The 19,023-nt window shown below is 40.0% G+C and overlaps 1 protein-coding gene across 4 annotated transcripts in view; it reads left to right on the top strand.

Moving 5' to 3' along the window:
* ATXN7L1 (ataxin 7 like 1) overlaps positions 1-19,023 on the top strand; it is a 116,087-nt gene that overhangs the window by 23,112 nt on the left and 73,952 nt on the right. For 3 of the 4 annotated variants that reach the window (XM_083843050.1, XM_083843051.1, XM_083843052.1), the window contains exon 3: positions 17,134-17,238. The exons of the other annotated variant lie outside the window; for it this stretch is intronic. In XM_083843050.1, coding sequence (XP_083699176.1) covers positions 17,134-17,238 — 105 coding nt within the window. The remainder of the gene's footprint in view (positions 1-17,133; positions 17,239-19,023) is intronic. 4 annotated transcript variants of the gene reach the window in all.

Genomic DNA, 19,023 nt, shown 5'->3' with positions numbered 1-19,023 from the left:
GACCTGAGGCTGAGTGATACTCCAAATAAGCACACCACAGATGCATCTGGTCTTTCCTTGCACTGTGCTGAGTAGGGCGTTAGTGCATACTGGGCTTCTTCTGTTCTCAGGCATTTTGCCTCCTTAACAGAAAGAATTTCACAGCCTGTTCTGGTTAGAATAATGGTCCTGTCTGACATTATATTCATTTACCCTTCATTAAAGCCACGGACCACATCAATCTCACCCAGCTGCTGCCAGCATCCCTGAGGCAAGCAGCTCCCACAGGTCTGGTGCTGCAGCAGCAGCAGCCAGGGCACAGTCCTGCATTGGGATCCATCACATCCCTCAGGACACGTACGTACCTCCTTTACTCTGAAAAACAGCCTCAGCTCACATAAGCAGCACCAGAGTTTGCTTCAGATCCTCAAAGTAGTTGTGCTTGAAGAATGTGCAAACAGTCTCAGTGGACAGATGTTCACTTGCATGGCTGTTATACCATATGTAGGCTATTTGCTGGTTTTTTTGTTTTTTTGTTTGTTTTTCAAACTGAATTTTGTTGGGCTTGGTCTTTTGGGAAAAATAGTAATACCAGGGATTTTTTTTATCTAGATGGAATGTTGGGACAGGAATTAGCCCTCACTTACGCTGTTATAATTATCACATAAACTTGCAGATAAGGTGTTAACATGTATTAAAACGTGTATGTTACTTGTTTTCTTGTGTGATGCTTTTCATCAGTAAGTTTTAAAATGTTTAATTAGGAGTTACAACGTACATAACTCCTCCTGATGTACAGGGAAAGCAACACTTAAGAATTCAAGAAATTTGGCTAAAGGTTTTCCCAGTGGGCTGGTGAAAGAATGCAGGGCTTGGCTCCTCTGTCCACTGTCCTGTCTGCTGGATTGCATGGTAATTAGTAACAGTCCTTTGAGGATCCGTGCTGTTATATAAATGGGGGGTTAGGTTTGTTCCTTGTAATAGTTTGGAAGATGTTTTTATTTAGTGGGATTGGTAGAAAGGTCTCACGTGATCTCTGTCCATGGATCTCGCTGACTTTTTGTTGTTTTATGATGCTGGAGTATATCTCAAACGCAGGAGAGGAGGTGGTGCATTTTTCTTCTGTCTCCTTTCTCTTCATCTAGCTAAGGTGCTGTTGCTGCTGAGGCCGCGTGTGCACCAGAGAACTGAGTGTCTGTGAAAAGCTGCATCTTGGACTGTATCTAGGAGACCTCTTGTACCAATATCCCTACAATTAAATAAATTGTGGAGTACCAGGAGGCACGGCAGTCTTGAAGAAAAGCTGAATAAACGTGGATCCTATCTTTAAATAGAACTGTTTTGTTGATTTATTTTTTTAATTAACTTTTTAATTGTTGCAGAGCTAGCACGATGCTCTAATATTGGATTAAGTAAATGAATAACCTCTTTGCTACACGCAGTCGTTAGAAGAGCATAATGCTGGAAGAGAGATTCCTTCTTATGCTGCAGTTTGATGCCTGACAACTTTTCCTAGAAGTATTGAGTGATCCGTTCATTTCACTGAGCTGGTAGGTGGGTGAGGTGAGTCTGGGAGCTGGCAAAAGCATAGCTTCTGGGACCAGGGCATGTCAGCAAATGTCGCTGACCTTTCACGTGTTAGCACTGAGAACCTGAGACTGTCACTGAGCAGACCCGTTCTCGGCAGCTTGCTTTAATCTTGGGGCAGGTTTCTTTGTGCGTGTTCCCAGGATGGTCTTGGCTCCCCAGCAGAAACAGCTGAGCCTTTTATATCCCAGCCTCATTCAGGTGTCAGCAGCTGTGCAGCTGCTGCTGCGTACCTGCTCTGAGGAAACCTGTCCCAGGAGGTTGCCTTGAGAGGCTCGCTCTTGCCATGGTGGTCAAATGGCTGTAAAACCTCCTTGCTTTTTAGGTCAGTGTACATCACGAGACTGAATCGGCATGCTGATTCTCCACTGCGTGCAGTGGTCTTTCTTCAAACAGAAAGGCTTCTCAGCCTTCAGAAACCCTTCCTTGTGATATTTGTGTTACACCCTGAAGTCCTAGTAAGTTATTGCTGCCAAATAGTGGAAAATGAAGTAATGTTGTGAAAAAGTGGGCTGGAAGGTTCCTTGTAGTAATATATTTAAGATAAAGGAAAGAAAAACAATTATCTTCCCTTATTTTAAGGAGTTCATGCCCCAAAAGCCATCTTTTTTTACCTGACCAGAAGAAAGGAGAAAAAAAAAAAAAGGAAAAAAGAACAACTCCAAAGTTCTAAGTTTCAGAGTCTTCTTTTGCTATTGTGAAAATGAAATTATTGCATGATTTTGTGTTTTAAATGGCATAGTGAGAATTACATAAGTGAACATCAGAATACGATTTCTACAATATTCAATGGGTGGCTGAAATTGAAATAGCACAATAAAAATTGAAATAGCACAATAATGTGTTTGGACTAATAAACTACTTCTTTCCCTCATTAAAAGGAAAGAGCCCTATTTTTAGCTTTTATTATATTAGTGTATGCGCATTTAAGTGGCAATATTAAACTGATGATTTGTAGTATTAGTATGTACTGTGCAGCATAAGAAGTGGAGATGATCTTTTTTGATATATACAAATAACACGTGCTTCTTCCATTGCTTTTTCATTTCCTCTTTTTGCTGTTTCAGTACTACTAGATTTGCAGGTTTCTTTAAATTTGCTCTTTGAATTTTTTGAAAGCCTTCAGAACTGAAATAGCATAGTATTTCAGAGGGGGAAATACTTATGGTTTCTTTAATTCATTCTTTAGTTGGTAAAAGCTCTTCAAGTTTTTAAAGACCTATTTTGCCTGATGTAGCAAGAACAAAAATATATAATTTTTCATAGATAATTTTTCTTTTACCTAGGCAGTGAATCTTATTAGTGTGTCTTGGTACTGGGGTTTGGTCCTTTATAGGATGATGGCTTTAACCACAGAACTTTATTTTGAGGCTTTACATTGTCATTGATCTTCTACCTGTACCAAATTATAACTTTATTGGAAGTACCCCTGAAGGAAGGAGGGGAATACATATGAATGCAGTGTGTACGTATGTTTTAGGGTGCTCAGATCAAAGCCTTGATTGATGTTCTTGTGCCACGTGGGCTTGTGCTGGCCCTTGTGCCATTCATGGCCAAGTTCTCTGTAAGGGTTGTGTGAGGTAAGAACTCCTCAAGGTGTGCAGCAGGCTTTTAGCATGGCCCTGGTTAGTCTAGCAAAGGTGCTTATATCTCCTGGTCTTCCATGCGAAGGAACTTCTTCACGGTGAGGGTGACGGAGCACTGGGACAGGCTGCCCAGGGAGGTTGTGGAGTCTCCTTCTCTGGAGATATTCAAGGCCCGTCTGGACGCCTACCTGGGCAACCTGCTCTAGGGAACCCACTTTGGCAGGGGGGTTGGACCCGATGATCTCTGGAGGTCCCTTCAAATCCCTACAATTCTGTGATTCTGTGATTCTTTAGTGAATGGGGAAGAGGCCACTGTACCAGTACCACGTGCTGCGTTGCCAGTCTAGTTTATCTATACTTAATGTGTACCAGCAGTAGCATATTCTTATTCTGGAGATGTTTGTGGTCTGCACGTAACTGTACTATATGAATCTCAGTGTAAGAACTGATTACATATGTATGCTTTTTTGAGAGAGGAAAACGTTTGACTGATCGTACTTGCAAGGATAATTATTCCCTTGAGAGCGGAATTTTTAAACAAGAGCGCTGTTTTCTGGAGTTGTGTGTTAGTGGAACTAAAGACTGCTCTTTAATCTGCTAGAAATATATCTCCTGTTTCAACTGTTTTGTCTGAGTGGCCTTGAGGTAGAGTTTTTGTACATTTGAACTTCGATTAAGAAGTTTCTCATTCATATTTCCACATCTTGTTATCCATTAATGACCTTTCTCTCACATATTTTTCTTCGGCATAAAACCCTCTCACTGAAATAAAAGCCCAAATGGGTGCTTAAGTGGTACCTCAATCTGCACATCAACAAGGATGAGAATAAAGTCCATGTCATTTGGAGTTGTGTGAAGGGAAAAGAAAAGGAGGGATGGCTCCAGGCTTAACCTCCTAGCTATCTTCTAGACTTTTGCAGTATTGACTACAAAAATTCTTCACATGTGCTATATTTTGTGAAATAGACTACGAAAACATCTGCAACTGTGAGTTCATATAGCATTTTGTGAGCAAATTCTGAGATTTGTATTTAGAAGTCCCTTTCTATGGGTATAGAGATTTGTACATGTACAAGGCATTGTAAGATGGGGACCTTTGCCCTCCCTGTTTGTTGCCAGTTTTTGAATGAGATGAACAAAATGAGGTGGCTGGATGTTTTCAGGATGCTTACGCTCTCAGGGTCTTTTGGAAATACAATGTAAAATTCATCATTACAGGAAAGAGAGAAGGAGATATAACACGATTTTGTTGAAAATCTGTCTGAAAGTAACTTCTCAGAGAGGCATAAGAATTATTGTGTACTTCTAAAGTAGTAGTACAATAGAGTTTCATGTAATATCCAGCTATCAATTAGAAACGAGCAGGCACCTTGAATCTTCAGTAAGAGGAGAGTTCCTATAAGATGCTCTTAGCCCTTGCTCTTTTTTTTAAGAGAGACTTGGAGTAACAAAACAGAATGATTGGCGATGAACTTGGAGACTGGGAGAAGAACTGGTGTGCGTGGCTGCATAGAAAGTGCCCTCTTGAATTCATTCAGTCAACTTCGTCTGGTTGGAAAACTTATTCAGAACAAAGTTATTTATAGAGTAGACACCAAATGTTTGATGGACAATGCTAATCATTAGTCATTTACTTTAAAGTAGCAACCTAGCAGTAAAAGATGGTATTTGCCAAACTTGCACTTCACTACTGGATATCACATCTTCGGTGTACTAAAGCAACAGTGGTTTTCTGTATTTGTCATAAAGAAATAATGACTTCAAAATGTGTAGAACGCTTTGGGAGAGAAGGAACTAAATCTGAATTTTCTGTGAGTTTTCTGATGGCTGAGTTGTTGTGTGTAAAGAAGCACTGACTTTCCTCAGCAGCAAATGATACTTTGAGAGCAGTAACAAAAAAAAAGGCATCTATAACAACAGTTGATGAAATGGGAACAGCATATGAATTCAATCTTCCTATATATGTACAAACATCGCGGTGCTTCATGTTTTCTAAACAACGTAGATAAGGAATTTTATTTTTCTTGGTGTTTTTTACTCATTGTTTTCCTTGCTAGAAAAAGTAGAAGAGTATAGTCAGTAGTCAGTCTGAGAAATACCTTCCTGATGGTACAGTCTGTGATTGTTGTTACAGAATCATAGAAACACAAGGTTGGAAAGGACCTACAAGATCATCTAGTCCAACCGTCCTCCTATCACCAATACTACCCACTAAGCTATTAAATCATATCTCGTATACTTACCATATCTCATTATTATTTAAAAGTTTATTGGTAAGAGGTTAGGCTAGAAAGCCATGAAAACTTAATGTTTATTGTTTCTTTTAAACCTTTAGCAAAGGTTCTTACTCAAAAAGTGTGACTTCTGTAAAGAATACATAATAGTTTTCTATAATGTCGACAAAGAAGAATATTTTTTCTGTAACGGTGTGTGCCAGTTGGGTCTGAAAATGCTCCTGTAGAGATTATGAAGACTTCTTTAAGTCTTCGCAATAGCATCGCAATTGTCACAGGGCAGTTCTAAAACATACCAAGAGTTATTTTATTCATTGCCCGTTCTGTAGTAACAGAGGAGTCCCAGCCAAAAAGAAGGGCCCCACTGTGGCAGCAGTGTATGGACAAATAGTAAGAGAATACAGAAAGGCTGCAATCTAAACAGGCAAGGCAGACAAAGAGCATATTATCCTGATTTTAGAGATGGGATACTGAGGCACAGAAAAATCTAATCAGGGTCATACAAGAATGTTGTTCTGGAGCCAGGAACTAAGCCAGCTCTCCTCCGGTCCAGTTGTACTGCCTTAAACCAGAGTTGCTCTTCTGCAGAAGATAATACAGCTTCCCAGGCCCCCGCATCGGTGCCAGTTGTGTCTTGCAGGGTGTTTATGATGAAAATGCCAGTTGGAGGATTAAGGTCTGTTCCATGGCAGTCTGCACAGAAGAAATAGGAGTGAAGGGTTTGTTTTTTTTTTTTCACTTGTGGGGTTTTCTCCTGAGGACTGATTATGGAGTGAACGTGTTTTTGTTGGTGTGTATTGTCAAGGAAATAAGCAAACCTGCAATCCTTGTAGGATTTCATTACTAGCACTCCAGATGATGGATTTACTAAAATAATTTATTACAAATTAATTGTATCTAAAACATTTTTTTTTCTCCATACTCAGGAGCCCCTAACATAGATGTATTCAACATTTCTTTAATAAATAAAAAAAAGAGGAGGGGGAAGAGATAAAACGTTAATAAATATCAGATACATTACTTCCTTTTCAAATTTTATTTTTTCAGATCACTCAGTCTTGTATTCAAGTGCTAAGTTATTATTAAGCTGTTGTTTTAGCAAATGGGGAAAAATAAGGAAAAAAACACTTTAAAATTCACCGTGACCTGTGACCTACTGCAAAGATGATCTGTAGTACATTGGTTGTGTAATTTGGAGAAGGGTTATTAATTTCTTTTGATTTCAGGTATTTATTTTGACTCGCATAACAAAATACTTGAAATCTTTGCACTAAATCCATGTAGAAAGCCTGCTGGTTTGAAACGAAGTAATAAAGTATCTATGTCATTAGTAAATATTTATTGCTTATAGTGAGCCCTTAGAATTATTGTGCTGTAGTGAAGAGCAGTAGTTGACAATAATTAATGTTGTCTTCTCACCTCTTTGTCTAGCCACAATGAGAAGCGGCATTTCTGGTGAACAAGAACTAAAAAAATATCTCTGGTCACTCTGGCTGTTTCTCAGCTATTCTAATAACCTCACAATAGCTCATTGTGTTCCTTGAGGTAGTCAGCTAGCAATTGTCGAGTAAATTTGAACATTAAAAGGTATTTGCAAGATTTGCTTTGAAGTAGAGAAAGACCTGCATTTTCTCCAGAATAAAAATGCATTATTATTTTTTTTCCTCTTATAAAAAGGCTTCTTTTTTTTTTTTTTTGCTGGTGACCTGTAGGGAGGAAATACCTTATGCAGATGGAACAGGTTCTTGGCATCAGTGTTGCTGTTGGTCCCACTGCTGTGGTACATATCGGTCGTAGGGGTGACCGAGTATTTTCGACAGTATGTACAAAGTCGGGAGTTGGTCAATATCCTGTTTGTTACTTAGCTCAAGTTAAGCATGTGCATCCTCAAACCTTTTTCCTTTATCTTTTGCTTCAACTGCTGTGATCCAATGGCCGCCCTCTGGACTAAGCCTTGCTGCTCATAACAGTCTAGCTCCAAGTGGGATCACACCAAATGCTGACCGAGAAGCTCAGACAGAAAGAAGAAGTCAGTCTGATAAATAAAGTGATAGGGAGGCTGTATAACAACCCACTTCAAATTCTGCGTGTTTCACTTCCAAGGAACTGGGAAAACTTTTTTTTTCCACTCCCCAAGCACTGTTTGCTTTGTTGGCTGGCTTGGTGCCTATCTTGGCAATCCTGGAAATTGCCTGTGTTTGGATGGATGGCTGTACAGGAATAGAGAAGACACTTCATTACTGATAAAAGAGAAACCTCCTTCACCGTTAGTTTGGCACCAGGAGTTTGGCTAAGGTTGCTATCAAAAAGAGGTAGGCCTACGTAGAGGGGCATCTGAATGTCTCACCTTTTCAGAAAAAGATTCGCTGATTGTTACTGATACTGTTTTCACCTTTGGCTCTAGACAGACTGATTCATTTAGCTCATCAAGACTCTACTGACTTGCGGAAGTCCAATATGCTTTCTAAAACCTGTTAGGCTCAGGCTCCAGCAAGGGTTGCCCACTCCTCTCATGAAGGATGGTGATACCAACTCGTTGCCCTGTAGTAATCATCAGCTGTTGTAATGCCAAAAGTGAAAGCTGAGAAGAGGTTCCAAGTACCTTCTTCATAGTTTGAGTACTTCTGTATCTTAGAAATGTTAGAAATACTGAGGAAGACGTTAAAAAGGCACCAAACATTCCAGCTGGCTCTTAGTATCTCTAGATATTCACCCTGCTACTTCTGCAGTACCAGTATGTTCAGGTCATTTTCTTGCCTTTTCCGTGTGTTTGGTGTATCAGAAAGCTTAGGCATTTTGTGGCAGAAAATCAGAAACTGAAACACTGTATTTCAGTCAGTTATTGTAGCTAACTGGCAGACGTGAGATCTCTTCTTGTTTTTTTTTTTTTTTTTTTCAGTGTCAAGGTGTGCTGTCCCAGCAGAAAAGCTGGCAGAGCCCACCTGCTGTGGAGGTCTCTGAGAAAGTCTGTATGTGGTGAAACCCTGTATCTGTTGTTAAAGGTCAGACGTCTAATTCTGGAGAGCCATACATCAATCTGAACTGAAATTCAGCCCCATCATCCGTGATGGATACCACTTGTGCTGACAAGTCTCATTTGCAACGAGCCTCCTCTTGATGCATGTTCAAGGGAGAAAGAATTGTTCTCTTGCTACGTAGTGGTTCCTGGAGGCTTTAGTCAAGTGTGTGACAGTGACTTTGAATTATGAGGGAAACGAAGATGCTTTCTAGCCTTTCCTCCCTTTAGGCCCGGCTGTGGGAACTGCAGAAATCAGAAGGCTAATGCATAGACAGATGGTCTTCCTGCATATTCTCTCTCCCGTGCATGCACACCTGTGTGTGGACATGTTCACTTCCCTGGTTTTCATGGTGATATACATGAGCATCTAAAGGAAAGCTACTGCTTTTGCAGGGTAAGAAGGTCTCCTGAGCAGGGCTTCTTCACCGTATTCTCCATACGCAGGAGGTTAGGAGTAGCTGTTCTGTGTGTTCTACAAATGTGATCCCTGCTTCTGGATATGGACTGCATCGTCTGGGTCTTTACAGTTAATATCCTTAAGATAATTTCCCTGAAGTGTAATCTAATCATTAAAGAAAAACTTAAGAACAGTCACAATTTTGTAGACTATGTTTTTATGTAACTGGAGTTGTTACAGTGCTGCGTGTTCATACATTATGATTATACTTTATGCTGTACTTAATTTTAAATAGTAAATTGAAATAAATAGAATTCATAAGCCTTAACTCTACAGTCCATCTCTAGGCAATGTTTCTGATCCCTTAGCATGGGTTTTATTGCCTGTCACCCTGCTGAACTCTCTTTTGCCTTTGCCTTTCAGCCTTGTCTTGCTCTCCAAATTCATGCATGCAGACTCGGAAGAGAACAGGCAATGCGGGGAAGGTCTGTCTCAGCTCTAGCTGCTCCTTCGCAGGACCACCTCCCTCCTCTCCAGTCCTGAGCTGCAGTGGCCAAATGCAAACATTCGCTAGACTTAGTTAATATATTTTAGCAGCTTTATTAATGCTTGTATTTGCCCTGTGGTAGGAAATCTCATTATAAAGAATTAATAATGAAGTGTTAACAGAAATTCACGTAACCATCCAAACAGACCCCAGTGACATGTGGCCCCCTCTGAACATTGTCTGGTTTCTTAGCGTTATTGCCAACACCCTTCGCATCAGAAAGAGAGGAGGCTTGGTAATTGAAGGACAGGCAGGAGAGCCAGTGTGTTCAGGAACTGAAAAGGTAAAAAAATTAACCTGTCTGGTTACATTGCAGAAAATAATTGAGAAGTTAAATGGTAAAGTGGGAACTTGGTTTTAAAGATCAATTTAGTAATCTGAAGTGTTAGAAATGTGTAAAGAACTGTATAAAAGCAGATGATGTGCTTCAGAATGATTTTACAGTACAAATTAATCCATTTGGTTTCTGCCATCTTTAACTGAGAGACAAGTAACTTTATTTTTACAAAGCTGCTTTTTGAGCTTAGTGCCCTCCTTTAACACTGCACAGATACCTGTGTGAGAGGTTCCAGAGCAAGCTGGCAAGGCTCAGCTGCTCGGCTGCAGTTTTACCTGCTGTGGGTCCTCCTGCTCTCCAGTTCTGGGCTGTGCATTTCCTTCCCCTCCCTTGTGCTGTTAGCAGTGGTCATCAGGCTTTGCAGTGGGACAGCTCAGGGAATTAAACTGCCAGAAAACTTTTTCCTGTTTTGTTTTGTCCTTCCTCTTGCTACTTTGCTCCTAGTTCAGAGTTTTCTGAATGTGACTCCTTGTGTCATCAGACAATTGATGGCACAAGGGAGTACCAGTGCCCAACTTTGATCAGTCTAAATTCTTTTGGAAGCCTGATTTGCAAGTGAAACAGAAGATTGCAAAATAACATGTTTTGAGTGTCATATAATGTTACGTAAATAAGATTGTTACAGAAGAAATCAACTGCCTTTGCAAATACAAGAGCAGCTGGGCACTTTACTGGTTTATTCTGTGTTGGAGACTGTGTTTTGTCTTAGCTGTACAGAGAGGGAAATAAAGACTCCTTAGGCAGGTGAGCTGAGCTGTCTTCTGCCTGCCCCAGGAGGTATGGGGCATCTGCCTCCATATCAGCAAGTTTTTAAGAAATCAGTTTTTCACGGAGGAAGTACTTGCATTAGCTAACTTCTTACCCTCTAGGTATTTTAAGGTGTGGAAAGCTGAGGTTTCTTGGTGTTACAGGTATGCAGTGTACTTTCTGATTTGCGTTTTCTCTTCCAATATTCTTATGATGCGTTAGTCTGATAGTCCAGGCAATTCTGATCCTGTGTTGCCAAAATATTCTGGGCTGGAATTGCGAATAGCCTGCGTAAATTTCATCAAGGGCTTCAGAATTCTGGAAGAAGAGCTTTTTCTTGCTCTTATTTTGGTTATTTTGTCATTTTCCCATGTTTCTTTGCTCTTGATGCATAGTGTCCTGTCCAAAATAGCAGTGTCAGCATAGGGCACTTTCTAATCTCTACAAGCAGTTTGTTCTGAAAAGTCCACAGATACTATAAATCCACTACATTTGTTTAGATCTCTAATTTCCCAATTCTGCATGTTTTTTTCATTTGTTATCCGTCTTTGGGAGTGGAAGGCACCACTTCCATATTCGACGCAATTTCAAAATGCCTACCTAATGTGGTGTAGCACAAAATCTTTCAAAGTCATTGGGGGTGGTATTTCCTGTACAAACTGTAATTAATGGAAAATTGCCAATGTTCTTTAGGATTGCCAGCATCCTCATGATTGCTCTGACCTGGGAGACCTGGGGGGCAGCATGCCATTCAACGCTACTGGTCTGGTTTAAAGGTGTCACCAGCTAGACCTCTTACCACTCTGACTCTTGTCTATTCTATTTGCTGTTTCTTTTTTCCCTGCATTTTTTCTATCTTGGTCACGGTTTTGTTTCATTTATTATTGTTGAAAAGTCCAATATTTCTGTATTCTTCTCATTAATGACTTGTGTTTTTATCATACACAGTCTTTGGTTCCTTATATTAACACCCAAAGCACATCACTCAGGACTTATGACAGTTGTGTTTGGCTCTATGTTAGTTGTGTCCTGAATATTTAATTTTGCTTTTCCCTCATTTTCATGGTTACTTCAGCCATGACCTGCCTTTTTTCATCAGAAAAGAAATCAGCTTGATCATTACTTTGTCGCTCTGACCCTGAAGTTAGCCATGATTTGAGCAAGGGCTTTGACTAATGACATCCAGAGGTTCCTCAGCTTAAATAATTCTGTGGTTAATTGCATCTCTGACTTCGGCATGTTCAGGAGTAAAATGCAGTTGATACAGGATAAAAAATTACTGAACAATTTACCATTTTTTCCATGAAAAGTAGAAAACAAAGGAAAATCATACTTGGTGGAGAAGAAAGCTGATGCAAGGAGTGTGACACTTATTTCTGAGATAAGGCTATCCTGTCTATGCAAGCACGTTTAACTGCTCTCTGAGTAATACCCTGAATATATCGTTTCAGTTTCAAGTTTCAAGTCAACATTCAAATTACTTATTTTTTTAAGAAAGCTCAAATGTGAAAGTAATGTAATACACTGAAAGATTCTTTGTTTTCCCACGTTTTTGAATGATGCATGGATTTTTCACTTCTGTGGAACAAGAGGGAAATACTGAGCAAGTTTCTAGACACAGAATTTGAAAGTTTATGTCTGCACATGGATTTGTGGTTTTTTTCCCATTACAATTCTCTGCATTGCCTTTTCTAAGTTTTTCTTTGTTAGTTTTAAAGCAGTGTGACTTGAATATTCTTTCTCTCTCCATCTCTCCTCCTTCCTCCCCCCCTTCTTTCACATATGCATCACTAATATTTTTAAAAGCAGGCTTTATGTGAATACTTAGTGAAGCAGCTGATATATAAGAGAATGTTTAAAGTGTGTATAATTTATAGCAAAAGATCATCATTAAAAATTTAATTTCCCACACAATATTATGAGATCTTGCTGTTCAACAACCTTAATTCTGCAGTGGAAGAATGTTTTAGATTATTTCTAGCTTGTGTTTTATTGTATGGTTGGATGTAAGTGATTATGAATTATATAATATCAGAGAAGAAACTTCATATAAGTCATCTGGCTTTGATTGTTACTAAAAATAATTCCTTTGTGTGTGTTGTTTTAGAAGATAAAAAGTCGTATTTGACACCTGCATTTTTATGTTCCTGCCACAGTTTGCAGAAGCAACATTTTCTTTTGTTTCTATGGTACTTGTGTTTTTAATGCACATTTTACCAAGTTGATGTCTCACAAAACTGTGTCATGTGGCTACAGCTGTCTTTTTATTTGCAAATGTTAGTGATAAAACTACAAGCAGAAGTTGCATTTGTTTCCCAAGCACCAAGGCAAAGTATACACACAGTAATATTTGGTTTAAGATTTTAATCTAGGAAAGTCAGGTTTCCTACAGTCAGCATTCACTGTCTCTGATTTTCACGTATCTTGCATATTTTTGACATGATATGGGACACTCCACATCCTGTTAGTCAAATAGCTCATTTTCAAGCAAGGCTGTTGTCAGTGTTTGCTATCATGGACATGGCTGGCCAAAAGATGCAATTTTGAGGGGACGGTGATTCGGTACTGCGAGGAGAGGTGTATGTAGAGATAGGCCTTCCACAAAGCCCGTGGGGACTGGAAAATAAGTTACCTGTTCGTTCTTCCCATCAAGACCATACTCCCAGTCTGCTGAAAGCATCTTCCGGTAAAATGAGGTAACTGACGGGGGCCATGGACAGCCTTTACTCTTCAGAAGCAGTGGGCAGCTGCTCTTCTGCCTTGGACTTGTAGCTGTCTGTATTTGCAGGTAGGGAACGAGTGGGTCACAGGCTCTGGCAGCGATCACCGTGCCAGTCTGGGATGGGCAATGCCGACCTCGGTCTCCTTGTTTCCCCTGGGGGGTGGCCCAGTGTTGGTAGGAAATACACTCTTCACAATCCTTCTTCTCTCTTCTGTTCTTCATGTGCTTTCTGTTCTTTCTCCCTGCCTGTTCTTTCTGTGCTTTGATAATGGTTTCAGTATTATTTGGTAGGTGCTCACCTTATTCATGGATTATCTGCCGTCTTCTCCTGTGTTCTTACCTTCTCTCCTGAAGAGGTTTTTCCTGAGTTAACTTTGGAAAGAGCTGTTTTCTGTTTTCTTCTCCACAGTTAACCTTTCCTGAGAAGCTTATCACTGTTGCTTCCAGCTTAGCAGCCAAGGAGGTGTGATGGTTGCCTCGAGAAGATAAATCTTTGTCTGGAGAGGCTGTTGTCTTTTTTGCTGCACATAAAAAGATCTAGATTATCAAACGGCTATAATCAGATCTGAGAACAAATTCATTGTCCAAAACCACCCTTTAGTCCTGGCTGCTTTGAGTAGGACATACTAGCATTGGACTGTTCTTATTAAAAACAAGAAAACATCTATAAAAAGATATGTTTGTTTATTTTCTGCTTCCTTTATCATTTTGTACTTTCCTTGTTTTCTTCGTTCTAAATTCTCTGTGGTATGGATTGCATTTGTAATACTGTCACACCTAATAAAGTGAGTCCCTGATTGGAATTTCTGGTGAGACAATACTAATGCTTGGTACAGTTTTTAATTAAAACATAATGTATATATACTGTGTGCGTGCTTGCGGATCATGAGTTTAATCGTGAAGACTGATTTGTGCCAATCTTGTTAGCATTGATGGAACTACTAAGGTTAGTTGAACCTGTTTGGACATGATGAATTTTCCCTCTTACAAATTCCTGCATAATGAGTTTTTAAGGAATCCAGTCTGAATGATAGTGTTCGGTTTGTTTTGTAGCTACTGTGATTGAATAGTAACAATTTATTTGTGTAGTCTTTCTGCTTCTGATTTCCAACTTGAGGTCTTCAGTCCTTGCAATTCATGAATTAGTTGAAGTGGACTTTGACAGGTAGCTAGTAAATCAACTTAGTATCAGAAGGCCCACGTTTACAGTAGAGGTTTGCACCTCCACTGGACTATTTCTAAGAATCTGCAAACTGAAAAAACCTTTCGAGGTGCTGCCTTTCAGAATGTCTCGTACACTGCATCTGCGCAGCTCTTCGACACCGTGCTTCTCAGGGCACCCTTTGGGTGTGATCTCTCATGCATCTGTGCAGTTTCTTTGCGCTTCAGCTTCTGCCACCTTGGTATCCCCAACACCTGAATGTTCCCTGTTTGCAAGGGTTGTGCAGTGAGCTCGCAGGTACCAGAACCTGTCCTGTACTGCTCTGTCTCCTTGACCACGTCTGGTGGAAAAAGCAGATGATTCAGTGATGCTGTGAACTAACCTGATTTCTTACTCTTATGACCTGGGATAGATTTCTGCAGTATTACTACCTTATGTGTCTTTATGAGTCGCTCCCTGCAGCCAGACTTCATAAAACTCAGACTCAGACCCAGCCAGACTTCATATGCTTCAGGGCTAGGCATATTTTATAGTCTAGCATACAGAGCTGTGAAGGCTAAATGGACTTAAAGAATTTAAAATGGAAAAAAAGTTGCAAGTTTTAGCATCTTTTGTGTTTGCAAAGGGCAACTTCTGTATGTTTTCATAGTGAGATTCTCACTGGGCTATTCAAGCAGAAGGAACAAAACTTCTGAGTTTTTGAGAAGTTTTAACTTTTTGAAATATTTTGGAAGTGTAATAAAATAGTTGCTTTTGAGCTGAGAATTTTCATCAAATTATGCTTTGGAGAAATACTCTTTTCTGTGGAGTTTGTCAGTCTGTTGGTGGGAATCTATATGTTACAATTGGATATGAGATTTTGCCAACGTAAGAATTGCTGATGTAAAGTGATCTTTAAGACCACAAGCTTATCACATGAAAAACAAGAAACAAAACAGGCCTGCTGTTGGCATCATCAATACTAGCACTAATGGCCCAAAAAAATGACTGGAGTAGTTATACATAACTACTGCAGTTCTTTAAGCTTCACCCTGGATGTGTTGGTTGCTGCCTTCTGTTTGTGGTACATTTAAAGCTTTGGGTAGTCCAAGACCAGCACTGCGAAGGGGTCACAATTAATAAGCCTTTCACCAGGATTTCATAGCCTGGTAAGAGCAGTAACATAGAAAGAGGCTTTTGGTTTTCAGGGGATAACGAACAATTCGCATCGTGTCAGACCAAGGAATATCTGTGGGTCGGGAGTGCTGGTTCGTGCCCAAGGATGTGTCAGTCAGCCTGTTTGCATCTGCCTGTGGTGCTGCCTAAATTAACATGAGAGCAGTTGTCCTGGTCCCTGTGGGTTTCTCGTGGCCTGGAGACACTTTCCACTTTATGGCTGCCAGCGCTGCCATCACAGGCAACTGCGCAGCAGGGATGGCCAGGGCAGAATTACTTAAAATAGTGCTAGGCCCAAAATGCTTGCTTTTGTTAAGAACTGATGAAATAATGTACTTGCTGAAGTAGCTTTTTGAGATAAATAGCTATTTTTAAAGAAAAGTATGACTTGCACATCGAAAACTTATTGCAGAAGTAAGATTTCATCACTGATGGTTATCGCTCAGCTGCTGTTGTGCGTGTTTGTCCTCACTGAGGACCTTCCCGTTTTTCTTCCTGTCAGAGAAGCGCCTGCTTGAAAGGTGCCAGGGTGGTGTTTTGGTCTGAGTCAGAAGTCGCGCTTGCAGGTTCTCTAATAGATTTCGGAGGCTGCTGAATAACACTGGAATGCCATTTTGTGTCATCCTTAAACAAAGAGGTGACGTCCTCAAGTAAATGACTGCAAGCGAAGATGTCGCGGCCCTGCTCGGGGAGCAGCGCGATCTGCGCGGCTAGCGCCAAGCGCATGGTCACAAAGGCAGCAGCACCTTCGTTAGCACCGCTGGGTGTGGTAACACGGTCACAGGAACAGAAGTGACCGTAGTGACTGCCCTAGAAGCTGAAAATTGGCAGATGAGTCCACACACTTGTTCTTAAGTTGCAGCAACGCAGCGTGAAACGCTGATGTCAGCGTGACACTGCTGATGTCAGAGCTGGGAGACCTTCGGTAGTAATTGAAGCCCACTTTACTCGGTGCCTGTAATGGCTTAAGAATGCATGCGTTGTAGTCTGTGTTTCAGCTGGGAGGGACAAGTACCTGTCATCGTTTGCCTGCCCCATCATTTGATCTCATGCAATTCCTCGTGCTGTCACTGGGAAATACCTCATTAACCGTCTTTGGCTTGTTAGGGAACCAAACGGGAGGGCATTTGAACAAGGAGGGATGTTGGCAAAGGATTGGGAATTTCACATCGTGACATCTGGTTCAAAACAGAGATGGTGTTCCTGACTGGTTTAAGCTGACCTTGGTTACTCTAACCAGCTTTTAAGCAGGGGACTTTCTCCAGCAATCTGTAGTCAAGCTCGTAATGTTGTAACACGGAGCCTAACTCAGGCATCCTGTTTTCTAAAATAATCCTTAGGAAGAGGTGCTAAAAGACATGTTCTTCTGCTGTTTCTGTGGCTGACCGGTACAGAAACGTTCAGTCCACTTGTTGGCAGCGAGCATTGTTCTGACTCAGACGGAGGGGATGCGGCTGCAGCTTTAGCATAGCTCCTTGAAATTCAGAAGAGGAAAAAATGTCTCTTTAACATAGTAAGAAACCCTAATCGAGCAGTGTATAAATTTGTTTTGTATAAGTTAATATAACAGTAACGGTCCTACGGTATTTTCAATTTTTTTTCTTAATATCTATTTAAAGCATAATTTCTAATTCTTGTATATATTTTTAACTTTCCCACAGATATGCACTTATTTGGCCATTATCCAGCTCATGATGATTTCTATCTTGTAGTGTGCAATATCTGCAATCAGGTAGTCAAGCCACAGGTTTTCCAGTCACACTGCGGTAAGTGAATGTTTTCTTTCCTGAATTACAGTGCCAAACCAGCGTATGGTTCTCTTAAGAATCCTTGCATACAATCGTGACAGAGGCATTGCAGATACTTTTCCAGTTATCTTGTGTTCTTTCCACAGAAAATATCAGGAATGCCTTCAAATAGGCATGTTTCCTGTAAAGAAGGAAGTTAAATTAGTTATTCTAGAAGCTGGGCTTTTCAAATTGAACTTGTTATACTAAATTAACCTATTACAATAAATAAATCCTGTTAGATACTAGCTAGCCTAAAACTGTTTTAATATTGGGTTGTCTTTTATCGAAGTGGCACAGTGAGTGATACTGATTGATGTTAACTAGAACTTGGATGTTATGATGGATTGTTTTCTAATGGAATTTATACATAGGAAGTTACAGGATTTGTTTTTATATTTCTTATATGGTTTAATTTTTGAAATAATTGGCATGTTGCATCACGTTAGTTAAGATTCTCTTGAAAGCTGTTCATTTGAGAACCTGCAGAAATGTGCAGATATTTATTTCTCAATTAGTATGACAATTAGATAATTTTTATTTTGTTTATTTGTAAGCAAAACTGCTTTAATTAGAAATTTTTGTTATTGATTAACAAACTACTCTCAAATATTCTCTGAAAAACTTCATCTCAAGGTCTGATTTATTTATTATTTATCTGGTGGTTTATTTGTTATTTGTCCAGTGTTTTGTTCCTGGCTTTTGTTTTTTAAAGGATTGCAAAATGTGATTGGAATGACCAGATTTGCATGAAGTTTTAAAGTTTTTTCTTCTTAAAATTCAGTTTAATCAAATTGATTCGAAGATGATTGCAAAATAATGAATGGGAGGTAGTACTGAGGACGGTATCGGTGAAATACATTGAGGGGGGGGAAAAAAAAGAACCAGCAAGGTTTGCCTTGACTACGTACAACAAATAGATTTAATAAATCCTGTGTCCCTTTCAGTCTTCTTGACAGCAAAGCAACTCAGTAAGTGGAAAATGTAAAAGTGTGTTTACTTTGAAGGAGAGATTAACAAAGTATTACCTTGGGTTTGTATGGATGGACTGCTGACAACCAACCAGGAGCAAGTGCATTCATGTTCAAAGGCAGATGTACGACTCACTGGTACCTTTGGCCCAGACTGAAACGATTGTGAAAAAACACTAATAAGGGAATATAGCTTTCAGCATCTACCGAATAACAAATGATCCGAAAGTATTAGTATACTGTGAGAAAGATGTTTTAAACTAATTGGAGGGGTAGGAGAATAATTCCAGGGTTTTGACAAGCAGTCCTGTGTGCGTTTTTTATTTGTTTTTTGTTTCCAAAATTTTCTTCTTGATGATATATGGTTTCTTTTTGTTTAGCTTCTGGTATCTTATGGTTCTTTCAGTGACAGCAGAAAAGCTTCTCTGTGTGTGCTGATAGGTACAGTGGGTACCATAAGCATTGGTGCATTATACAGAGGTATATGACAGAACAGAAAATACGTGCTGCTGAATTTCTGACTCATGGCTATTGACAATGCTGTGCTGTAGCCTTCAGTAGTTGTGCTGTTTCCTGAATTGTGACCACCTGGTCTGGGGAGTGGTACGAAAGCTGGTCCTGTTTTCACATAGGAGCCATGTACAACTCCTGCAAGAAGTGTAAAGTGAGATGCTGGATCAGTGTTTTGAATTCTTCATCTTAATGTCCAAGTTTGGTACAGGATAGCATAGCCAAAACAACCATTCTGTGAACTCTGCCAGAAAGAGCAGAGGTGGAAGAAGTTGCTGGTGGT

The sequence above is a fragment of the Anser anser genome, assembly GCF_964211835.1.
Source record: "Anser anser genome assembly, chromosome: 1".
NCBI classification, from domain to species: Eukaryota; Metazoa; Chordata; class Aves; order Anseriformes; family Anatidae; genus Anser; species Anser anser.
The sequence above is the reverse complement of the archived record's forward strand: the minus strand, read 5'-3'. Positions and strand labels throughout refer to the sequence as shown.